The sequence below is a fragment of the Melopsittacus undulatus genome, chromosome Z (assembly GCF_012275295.1).
Source record: "Melopsittacus undulatus isolate bMelUnd1 chromosome Z, bMelUnd1.mat.Z, whole genome shotgun sequence".
Taxonomy (NCBI): domain Eukaryota; kingdom Metazoa; phylum Chordata; class Aves; order Psittaciformes; family Psittaculidae; genus Melopsittacus; species Melopsittacus undulatus.
The window spans coordinates 43,830,899-43,843,437 of NC_047557.1; the positions used below are offsets into that span (position 1 = coordinate 43,830,899).

Genomic DNA, 12,539 nt, shown 5'->3' on the forward strand with positions numbered 1-12,539 from the left:
GGAAGGCAGCTGTATGGAGTCCTCAGCGACAAGTTGCTGAAACTGCTGAAGGAGAGGGTGAATTGAGTCAGTTTGCTGAGGTGAAAGCCATCCAGCTGGCCCTGGACATTGCTGAACAAGAAAAGTGGCCAGTACTTTTCTCTATACTGACTCATGGATGGTGGCAAATGCCCTGTGGGGGTGGTTGCAGCAATAGAAGCGCAGCAATGGAAACAGAGCAATGGGCAACGCAGAGGTAAACCCATCTGGGCTGCTGCCCTGTGGCAAGATATTGCTGCCTGGGTGCAGAACCTGGTGGGGAAGGTGTGCCATGTAGATGCCCATGTACCCAAGAGTCAGGCCACTGAGGAGCACCACAATAACCAACAAGTGGATAAAGCTGCTAAGATTGAAGTGGCTCAGATGGACTTAGATTGGCAACATAAAGGTGAATTACTTTTGGCCCGGTGGGCCCATGACACTTCAGGCCATCAGGGCAGAGATGCAACATACAGATGGGTTCGTGATTGAAGGGTGGAATTAACAATGGACACTATTGCCCAGTTTATTCATGAGTGTGAGACATGCGCTACAATTAAACAAGCTAAATGGTTAAAGCCTCTCTGATATGGAGGATGATGGCTGAAGTACAAATATGGGGAAGACTGGCAGATTGACTACATCACACTCACACAAACCCGCCAAGGCAAGCACCATGTGCTTACTGTGATGGAAGCAACTACCAGATGGCTGGAAACACGAGCTGTACCCCATGCCACTGACCGGAACACTATCCTGGTCTTGGGCCAAAGGAGCATGCATTGAGTGGGTCTGTCACATCCCCTACCATGCACCAGCCTCTGGGAAAATTGAACGGTACGATGGGCTGTTAAAAACTACACTGAGAGCAATGGATGGTTGGACTTTCAAACACTGGGATACACATGTACCAAAAGCCACCTGGTTGGTGAACACCAGAGGATCTGCCAACAGAGCTGGCCCAGCCCAGTAAGAACTTTTACAGACTGTATAAGGGGATAAAGTTCCTGTGGTGCACATTAAAAATTTGCTGGGGAAAACAGTCTGGGTTATTCCTGCTTCAGGTGGTAGCAGTAGTGGTTTGTGTTATAGCTTAGTTACTGGATTGTTCTTATCTCAACCTGTGGGAGTTACATTCTTTTGATTCTTCTCCCCATCCCTCTGGGAGCAGGAGGAGGAATAAGTGGGAGGAGTGAGCGAGCGGCTGTGTGGTTCTGAGTTACCAGCTGGGCTTAAACCACAGCACCTTTCTTTCACTGGAATTATTAATCTATTCTCACCCTAATAAATACCTCCACAGATTTACTTCCCCCGAGAAATCATGTTTTACTTTGCTATTTTTTTATACTTTATTTACAGTAGTAATTTCTTTGTACGACATTGGTAATAGTGCAGTGTTACTTTTGGACACCCAGTGCAGTTGATGGTTTTCTTTGTTCTATGTCAAGCAATTCTAGCATGTTAAGAGGATGGGAAACATAACCCTGATACAGATGAGATTTTGCACCTGACCGAGAAAAAGAAGAAATATTGCGTAACCAATCAAAGAATAGCAATGACAGATAATTACTTTTAGACTACCCTTGTTAATGGATACAAAATTCGCCATTTTTCTGATTTATCCCTGCCAGCAAGAAACTTCACAGATCCTTTCCTTTTTCCTATCCTCTCCATGTTTCTTCTTTCTATTTTAATAGTTTTGTAATCTTCAGATCATCCATTTATGTGTTGTTTATGCCAGCTATAATCTTTGCCACCAAAAATTGGAAGAGATTAGGAAACTGAATACAGCAAAAGCAAGATAAGCAGAGAGAACTCAAGATGATTTGTCTAATTACTTGTTGCACTGGAAAAACAGGCAACCACAAATCTGTTGTTCAGTAATATCCAAGGTCAGTTATTCTGAAGCAGATTTGATTCATGCAATCCTAAGTCATCAGTATTTCATATATTTTCATAACAAAACTAGTTCAAACCAGCTCTTGGCAGATCTCTCTCTCCCATGTAAGCATAGAAATTACAATAACAAATTAAGCTATCACCTTAAAGCTAATAAAAAATGTTGGTACTCTGTTCTCTGAACAGGAATCTGCAGGTCTTCTCTGAGATACCTGCCATCAAACACCTGAATTATGTCCTAAGGCTCAGCCATGTCAATCTGTTTTGGCTACTTCCTGTTTAAAGCTTTCACAAGGAAAATGCCAGCTCAGGAACTATCCCTTTCCTGTGTGTGAAAAAGTACATTCCCTATTTCTTCAAGGGCTGTCTCTGTAGGATGTGAGATGGCAATCTCCTGCAACTACAAGGCCACTCCCTGTAGAACTGCTGCTGTTGGCAAATTTTCTTACTCTAAATTACAGTGCCATTTCTTTAAAGCAGCAGGATTTCCTGGCATTTGAATCACACAGACATTTTTTTTCCTGCCTCATCAAGTTACACAGCTGCAAGGTGCCAGTGACTATCACCAGATTCCAACAGAGCAAGTATTCTTGTTTTTGTTTTTTCTTTTGAATAAAACAACAGTCAATAACTAACCGTGCCCTTTTCAAATGATTCTCCAATTTGAAAGTACTAAATATGACTGTGAAAGGAGCGATTCCACCGACTTGCCCTGTAATCTCTGTTACTCTGATGCTTTCAACAGCTGGATGCCTGTGTTTCTAAAGGGATGCTTCATGACTTTTGCCTACTAATTTATGGTCCTCATTGATAGGAGAGGACTCATTTTATTGACTGTTAGCTGAAGCAAACTGACAAGTTGAACCTTAACTGAACAAAGCCATACATATGTGTCATGGTTTAAACCCAGTCAGCCATAAATCATGCAGTCGCTCTCTCACTCCCACCCCTTTTTCTTCCCCCTGCTCCTGCAGGAATGGGAAGGAGAATTGTAAGAATGCAACTGCCATGGGTTGAGATAAGAACAGTTTAGGAGCCAAGGTATAACACAAATCACTACTGCTACCACCAATAATAATAATGATAAAGGAAATAACAAGGGAAGAGAATACAACACCTCACCACCCACCAACCCACTAAATTCACCACACCCCCCCAACATAGCACTGTCCTTGGTCAGATACTTAGCAACAACTAAAAACATCGGCGTTATCAGCGCTGTTCCCAGGCTGAAAGTCAAAAACAAAGCACTGCACCAGCTACTAAGTAGAAGAAAAATGACTGCTACTGCTGAACCCACCCCTTATTCTATACTATTCACTTCATGCTCAGATCACCCATTTTTCAATATACCATCACTCTTGTCTCATACATATATATATACACACATATATATCTACACACACATATATATATATACACACACAAGCAGGTTCTCAGGTTGGGCCAGATATTGGATAGATGGTCTCTCAATTGTTGGAACTCCTGGGACAGTTTTTCCACAGCTGAGATGATGGAAGGGGTGAGATTGTCTTTGAACTCTCAGAGTTGACAAATCATCTCATCCACTGTTGGTTTTGCTACGTCATGCCAGGTTACTGCTACCAGTGAGTGGGCATATGATGACGATACACTCTCTGTAAATTTCTAGTTTGTGACCTTCGGCCCCATTGTCCCAGCACCAGAGCAACCAGGTGATGATGTGCTCCCCTGGTTGACAGGAAAATCTTTTTGCATGTTCCATAGCTCACTTGAGGTCTGGGGTCAAGAAGTCATCTCTTTTTTCTCTTCTTCTGACTAACGTAATAATAACTCCTGATCAGATGCTGTCCTGTGTAGTAAGTGCATTGGTTCTTCATCTTTCTTTAATGTACAGGTTACTTTTTGTGCTTCTTGTTTGGTTTCCCTTTGAGTATAGGGGCAACCAATACTGGCACAAGTTGGTCCTTCGGTTTAGCTGCGGTGACTATCACCGTGATTAGAGTGTCTGCAGTATCTGTTGTCAGGGTTGGTGCAGCCGCTGTGCTTGGGTGTTGAGCAGCACCGGCAGCTGCGCTGTTGCTGTTGAGGTTTGAGTAGCTGCTGCACTTGTTGCTGGGGTTGGTGTAGTTACTGTGTTTGGAGCTGGAGTAGCTGTGTTGTCTGTTGTAGTCAGAGTTAGCATAGCTGTTGTACCTGTCACTAGAGCTGGTGTAGTTGCTGTGCTTGGAGTTGGAGTAGCTGCAGTGTCTGTTGCTTTGCCATCAGATCCAGAGACATTTTGTTCCCTTTGAAGGTGCTGGATAGTGTTGAACAGGGCTCTGTAAGCACATGATTTGTCCCTCTCCAGTATGACCAGGATGACAGCACACCTCACTTAAATGTTTTACTAAGTTTTCTGGATTTTGCACTTGTTCAGTGGTGAAGTTCCAAAGCACTGGAGGGGTCCACAGGCCTAGGTACTTGCTCATACTATCCCACACACCCTGCCAGTCATGGCTGTCCAGCCTCAGGGAATGTCTCTTGGTCCTCCTATATCATCGTCTAACCCTAGACAAGACCCAAACCCAACTCTGCTTAACTTTCGAGATCAGAAGAAATGGTCGTGGGTAAAACACACTCTGTATGCGTGCCAACATGGTGATCCCCATTACAATCAGCAGGCAGGTCTCAAGGATTATTCAAAGCCTTCAGAACTCTCAAATGATGCTGTAAATACTCTGGTGGAGGAGCTGGGGGTGTAAGGGAATGTCTCCTTCCTAGGCTGACCACTTGAGGAGGGGAAAAAAATGTGTAATTGCTTAACACTTCCATTATATACCTCCCAAAGATATAGAGGTGATGACCACACTGGGAATGCAAGCTAGGTCCGTTTCATGATCAATGAGCCTATTGTATTACAAGTCATTACCATAAAGTACAGCGAAACAAGAACCTTAGCCCAAGCCCCCCAGCCAATAAACACTAAACCAGAAAATACTGGCTGTAAGTAAGGTACAACATGCTGAAACTGTGAGATCAAGAGCAACAACTTTGAGAGCCAATAGATCATAATTGTGACAAGTGACTATCAATCCAAAACAATAAATGCTTATCACAAATACGATTAGACACACTCTGGTCAGATCTGTTGTTATCTCACACCCTTCGTGCCCCACATTGGGTGCCACAAAGAACTGTCGTGGTTTGAGCCCAGCTGGTAACTCAGAACCACGCAGCTGCCTCCTCACTTCCCAGCTTTCTGCCCCTGCTCTCAGAGGGATGGGGAGAAGAACTGAAAGAATGTAACTCCCCCAGGTTGAGATAAGCACAGTCCAGTAGCTAAGGTATAACACAAACCACTGCTGCTGCCACCAATAATAATGATAAGGGAATTAACAAGGGGAGATAATACAACCACTCACCACCTGCCGACTGATACCCAGCCCAACCTGAGCAACGATCTCACCCTTCCAGGTAACTCCTCGCAGTTTATATATTGGGTGTGACATGCTGTGGGATGGAATACCCCTTTGGCTATTTTGGGTCAGGTGTCCTGTCTCTGCTTCCTCTCGGCTTCCCCTCCTCCCTGGCAGAGCATGAGACTCAGAAAGTCTTTGGTCAGAGTAATCATTACTTGGCAACAGCTAAACCCATCGCTATTGTCAGTGTTGTTCCCAGACTGAAAGTCAAAAACACAGCACTGCACCAGCTACTAAGAAGGAGAAAAATAACTGCTACTGCTGAACCCAGGACAAAAAGATGAAGAAAAAAAAAATAATGAGCTGATGGCATGCTGCCAGTCAAGGTTCCAGGTGGTCTCACAATGAATATACAAATACCTAATTAAAAGCTGATGTAATTGTTGTTCTGATAGTTTCCTCTTGAAATTTAGAATTTACATGTCTCATTACTATCTTCTTTGGAGACTTTGACATATTTGAATACGTTTTGAGTTGATATAATGAAGTTAGTAAGGATACCTGGACAAAAATATTATTAAGGCACGTGAGCAGTGGAAAGGAGGCTGTTTTGAAAAAATGATTATATGTTGACCAATCTTTCTCCAGTTTTCTAACTCACTTTCTACTTGGGCCTTAATTGTAGAAACTTGTGACCTGCCTGTGTATGTATTTTAGTATGAAAATGTTTTAGGATAAAAAAGATAGTTATATAATTATTTCTCATAATGAGATGCTTCTTAGTCCAGCTTGAAAGCAGTTGGACTGGGGGGCTTGAAACTAAGCCTGAAGGCACAGCTTGAACACTAGAACTAAGCAAATCTGTTCACTGTTTTACATTTTCCCCATCTACTAAATGGTATTGACATCATTTGTAAAACATTCTATGGTCTGTAGGTAAAAAATGTTCTCTGAGAACAAGATAACATTCATTGTCTTGGTAGTGTCTGTTCCATGTTTTATGTTTGTATTGTATTTGACACAGCATTGTAACATTATGCTTTGTAGTGTTCTGCTAGCCCTTTTCCCAATCATTGTGACATTTCCCTTAGGATATGAAAATCCTCTAAAATGCTCTTAAGACTGGGTTATATCAACAGCAGCCAGCAAAACCACCTTCACAAATGCATGGTAAATCATTAGTAAAATACATATATCAGTAGCCATTAACCCTGCCTTTCCCCTCATTCCTAGAATCTGTATGAGGATATCTTTTTGTATCTTGTGTATTTAATTAAGTTTTCATGAACAAGGAGCCATCCTTTCCTCCCTGTCCCCTCCCAGTAAACATATGATTTAGGATAATTAGCATTTCCAGTGCCTCTTAGCTAGCATTACAAGGATAAAGGAGAAGCTCGTAGGAGGTAAAAAAGCAAGCTCTTACTTTTCCTTGTGAACTCACCATTCCTTTTTCTAAGAGAAACCCAAGTATTTTATGTATTATCAAAGTTGGTTACAGATTCAGTTTTAGTAGATTAATTCCAAAGAATTAAAGCTAATTAAAGGTTTATACACATTAGTGGTCTTTTACATTTAGCTGTGCATTGTGTTTTACTGGGTAAAAGATACCCACTTTCTCAAAAGATAACTACAGGTATCGTTTGAGCTTTACTGAATATCCATGCCCTACTCTATTCACTCTGACACATGGCAGGAGGAGCCAGATTTATTTCATTTTCTGATTGTGCATAGGCCTACTTACACTGCAGTTTCACTGAAAGATCAAGCTGGCCTGCTTTAATTAAGCCAGAGTAACTTGATTGTGCCATGGACAGCTCTGGATTCAATACCATAGATAGCACTTTTGACAAGAGGGCAAAAATAGCTTTAGAATATTTTTCATATGTGGCCATCAGTATCTCCCAAATTCTTTCCTCTGGGAGTAATTGGAATGGAGGAGCTGTTTGGATGGGGGTAAAGAAGATACTCAGATCTTAGCCACTGCAAAATAGGTTTTGCCCTAAAAATCTGTCTTCTATTTTCCAAAGTGTTTTGATGATATTTACATACGAGTTATGAAAGATACTGATCAAAATATTTTTAGCCTCAAGCACTTACGAAATAATTTGTCATGCTCCCAGACTGTTTAAATATCATAGGTTTTTAAAAACTCAGGGCCGTGAAGTGATGCTTTCAAGATTTTCTTTATTTATCTGGAGAAACCTACTAACTGTATTTAGTTTATATGATTTATAAATTATATAAACTCATGTTTATATTTTTAGTATATTTAATTTATATAATTTATATTTGAAAATCTAACTTTTTAGTAGTAGAAATTGAGCTAAAACTGCAAAATGCAACAAAAGAAGTAGAAGAATTACTATATCTGAACACCAACAATAACAAGGTAGGAGTTAATGAACGGCCTTCTTACCTTCCCAGCTGTGGCTAAGCTGCTAGAAGAAATTGGCTGGCATGAAATACTGCTGCTGAAATTTGAAAGGGGCAGTAGATGGAGAGGATGCCTAGGAGAGGGTTAGAGAAACTGCAAAAAGAATAATACTACAAGGAAGATTGCTACATGAAAAGCAAGAAGGAGACTGAGGCTGATAGGGAAGAAATACTTGCTTCTCATTATATGCCCTGTGGTTGAAATTCTTGAAAGGCAGGTGAGCTAGCATGCATTACATTAGTGCAAGAACAAACGTAAAATAGTCGGGATTTATTTAGGCGTGGACTAAAGAAAGCGCAAGGCTAGTCCTATTGCTCACAGTTTGCATGAGCCTCCAGATTGTATGGAGAGATGGGGTTAATGATCATGAAAGCACTACTGTGATGACAACACAGAGGTGTCAAAGGTGTCAATGAAGCCTTGCAAAGGCATATCATCAGAAGATACTCAGAAGCCTTCTTTGGCCTTACGGATTTAGCTGAGAGCCATTATATAAGGCTGAAAGGCTCATGCATAAGCAGGCCAGGGGTAAGACCATAATTACTCTTTTCTAGCTTATGTAAAAATTATTGTGGCAGTCTTCTTTTTCTTCATCCTTAAATGACTTTAAATTGTTTGTTGATTAGTTCATGTCATGTACATTTGAAACCTACAGAGCTGAGGTTAAAAATAAACACCTCAGAACAACAGCAGGTTTGATTCTTGATAGAAAAATTAATTCACTCTTTCTTACTGTAACTCCAGTTTCAGTCTCTTTTTCTTCCATCTAGGCCATGTGTTTATACGATGGGATCGCCAATAAACAACAGAGCTCTTTTCCCATGCCAAGAGCCACCTGTTGCCTTGTCAACATGGCAAGCCTCAGTCCGAACAGCTGCAGACTTTGTTGTGTTAATGAGTGGTGAAAATTCAGCAGAGCCAGTCCAGCTTCGAGAAGGTGAGATATACTTTCTATAGCAAATTATTTTCAATAATTTTATAATTATAAATATAGCTTAGTAAATATGTAATATTTGAAATAATGAAGTTCCTAACCTGAAAAGCACTTCTCTGATTACATATCTGTAATCTCCATGTCATTCTAGGGAAAGTTACCTGCCCAAGGCCTCAGATTAGCAATAAGAATTCAAGGCATCTACATTTCACTGTGTTACTTCTACTTACTTTTTTCTGTGGTTTTATTCCTTTGCTTTTTCCAAACTTCAACTTCACTTATCATAAACTTGCTTTGATTTATTTAATCACTCTACAGTTGAATGTTTCATAGATGTAACTTATGAGGCTCTTGACAACTTCAGGCCTTGGTAAATCACTAACTTCCAGTTTTAGTTCTCCAGTCAAAGTATAGATCAGCATGCAAGTGATTAGAAGCGGTCATTGTGTCATGTCTGTTTCCTGAAATACATGAAATAGATGAAGAATATCAGGTCAGTCCCTTGCAAACCTGGTGTTTGGGGTTTTTTGACATTGGTAGATAATACACTGTGCAGCAGTAAGCAAGCAAATATTTTTCTTCGGTGTTGTTTATTCTCTAAACCTCTGTCTTCACAAAGAAGGAAGTTTTTAAGGCAGTTCTACATATAATACAAAGTCTGTCTTGCTCCCATAGTTTTGAGATAATCTGTCAAACTGGATCAGTATTTTCTAGTATAAATAGTTCTGATGAAAAGTGGCTTATAGAAAACAGAATTAGGTATTTATGGGGAAAAAACCCTCTTATGTTCCCCTTCAAATTTATTCTTGAGGGGGAAAACAATAATGAAAGTCTCCTTGATTTGAGAACCATCAGTTAATCCATTTCCATGAAATTATCTGATTATTTTTGGCCATATGTGAAGCCTGTTTTAAGCCTTGTCTCTGCTGTTGAAATATGGAAAGCTGCCATGAGGAGTACTCAGCTCACTTGGATAATACTTTCCTGTCTCGCATCAAGAAAGCAAGAGTGCTGTTGACTTCAGATCAGAACAGCTCTGCCATCATTGTTTGATTAATTTAAGCTACACTTACACCTTTCTAAAGAGTTGTTGCTTGTCTGTCCCTCAGTGGTGGCTACATGGTATGAAATATTAGAGCAAGAAGGATGCTTATGTGAATTTCTAGGAATAGAAACCTTGGAAAAACTTCAGGCAATAGAAATTGTCATAGGCCAGTTAAAACTGATACTTTCTTAGACCAACTAGCTATTTGAAAATACTGTATTGCAAAATAATTTTTTCCTTATTAACATTGTTTTGTTGTTCTAGTTTAAAACACCTATTAAAAATTTATACTTGAATAAAGAAAAAAAGTTAACTAGTTGTGGGAAAAAACATTTTAAAAATGCTGTTGATAGAGTGTTGAGAATTAAATCAAGAGTACCCTATCATTAATGATAGCACTGGGGCTTAGTTACCTAAAGTCAGCCTTGTCACCCATAGAGAGCAGAAGGGGCTTTTATTTAAATCTTTGTACTTGTTGCAGTGGATTACTTTATGTTGGTAATTCATGTGTCAGCTTAAAGCTTTGTTTGGTTTAGGTTTATTATTTGTGTTTGGTGTTTTTTGTTTTGTTTGGGTTTTTTTAATTTTCCAAAGTCTAACCCAGTATATTTCCTTTCATATGAAATGCGAAAGCAAGAAATACTGTAAGAAGCCTTTAATGGAAAGACTAGTAGGGAGGAAATGAGTCATTTTAGCTTCACTGTGCTATTGAAGTACTGAGTGGAAAGTGTGAACTGGGAAGAACCAAATGAAGCATTAAAGCTGGCTCCTTTAGGAGCCATGTGACAGTGTCAATGTTTTGTGCTGAACTTCACTGAAGAGAAGCAGCAGGAGCACCTAGTGCATTTCTGTCTTTCTACCTTTCCTCATTATAGAATTCCCAAGAGTGTGAAAGATTCTGCTTATGGACTATGTGGGGCACACACAATTACTTAGGCTACTTTTGATGTCATGATGCCAAGTTGCTGGGTTTCTTTAAAGGTAGTAGGCATTTTGCTCCAATAGCTCTCAAAGACTTAATCATGAATGAGGCCTTCATTATCTTGATGCTTACATACAGTTGAAAATGACACATCAGTGTTGAGAGTTGTTTGGAATTGTAAAAATTTGCAAAACAGATATAGAGGAAAGAAGGGAAAAGAATAATACTGTGAGAAATATTATAAGAACCAGACAAACCCAATGCTCAAGTGCTAATCTGAAGCATTGTGTAAATTCTTAATGAATTTAGAAATACAAATTCATTAATTTAATTAAGAAGATCTGAAGAGTTAAAAAGTTAAAAGTGGTCTGTAATGTTAGATAACCTGTCCCACGTAGATTGTGTTGTTAGGCAGTTATGCAGGGCATATGAAATCTGTCCAGCTTAAAATTTTGTCTTTATATTTGTAAAACATACCTAAAAGTCTTTCAGGGTGGCTTCAATTCAAATAACTTTTCTTTGACAAATTATTTATGTACAATATGCTATTGCTGTACTGCATATTTATGAAATCCTACGTAACAGGCAGAACACAAAAATGCATTTTTAAAATGCAGTTTCTATTTTGGCAAGCAGTTGTGGATGAATTTATTCTGAATGGAATTACAAGTTATCTGAATATTTTTTCCTTTAAACATCATAACAAGTCTGCAGACAGACAATAAAAGAACACAAAGTAAGGATGATACCTTCATTCTCTTAAAAAGACCTCTGCATTCTGCTTCACGGACCTACATCTCTAGATGCACAGATGCTGTAATCCAGAGTATTAGGTAGACTAGTAACGTGCACAAACTCCTCGTTTGCCACTTGTATTTGCAGATTTTGGTTACAGTGTACTTTCTTCTGTATGTTCGGTTTCTGCATTCTGCCTCTTACTAAACTATGGCGTATCCTGTCATTTGAAATAAAGTGAGGCCACATTTGTTTGAAAATACTGATACTTCACTTACTCAAGTACATATTGCAACTATTCAAGTATGACTTAAAAGTGCATGCAAATACCAAGCATTCTTTATGGAGTACTTAGAGAAAATAAAAAAAATTATTAGAAAAATGCAATTGACAATGCCTTTTGAGATAAACCTTTACAGAGATCACTCTGTGTGTGTAATGTGAACCATTCAATCAATGGATGTATTTTTCAGCACTTGACAGTTTTACTTTCCTTCAGCATATTTCTGTAACACATAGAAGGTGCAAATATATTTGGTCACAAGTACCTTTGTATTTCTTTTAATTCGTGTTCAGGAAGTAAATATCCAACCATGAAGTGTGAAATTGACTGGCTTGTGCTTTGTGTGGTTACATTATGTAGCCCATGATTTTGTTTTGCCATCTCTGATACCAATGAGAAGGTGTATTCTATTATTGAGAGGAAATACAGTGGTGGAGAAGGCACTGGTACTATGTAGCAAGCAGCAACAGTAGTTGCTTTTGTGTGTTTGCTCTCCTGTTGCTTTTCACAAGGCAAAACAAGAGTCCAGTGCTTGTGTTGATTATCTCCAGCATGTATCAGGAGCTACAGCATGGGAGTTGACAGCTCATCCCATGCTACTCATCCTTCCAAGCCAGGGCTGAACTGATGCCCTGGCATGAATGTGCTCTGTGGGAAATTCTGGCTTTCAGATGAGATCAAAGATTTCTACAAGTTACAGAGGTTTAGAAAGATGGAGGGCTTTTAGTCCTGGTACTCCAACCAAAGAGTAGTTTTGGCATAACTGCTCATTAGGTGCAGTTTTATGTATTATCACTAGCTCTTTACTTTGTATATCAAATGGGTGTGGGCCTTTTTCTCTTTTTTCCTAGAGGTAGCTGAGTTTTGTGGGGATTTTATTAGTAAATCA

The 12,539-nt window shown here is 39.5% G+C and overlaps 1 protein-coding gene across 3 annotated transcripts in view; it reads left to right on the forward strand.

The window, feature by feature from the left end:
- Positions 1 to 12,539, forward strand: part of AOPEP (aminopeptidase O (putative)) — a 194,441-nt gene that overhangs the window by 18,475 nt on the left and 163,427 nt on the right. For all 3 annotated transcript variants that reach the window (XM_031054131.1, XM_005154922.2, XM_031054132.1), the window contains exon 3: positions 8,502 to 8,668. In XM_031054131.1, coding sequence (XP_030909991.1) covers positions 8,502 to 8,668 — 167 coding nt within the window. The remainder of the gene's footprint in view (positions 1 to 8,501; positions 8,669 to 12,539) is intronic.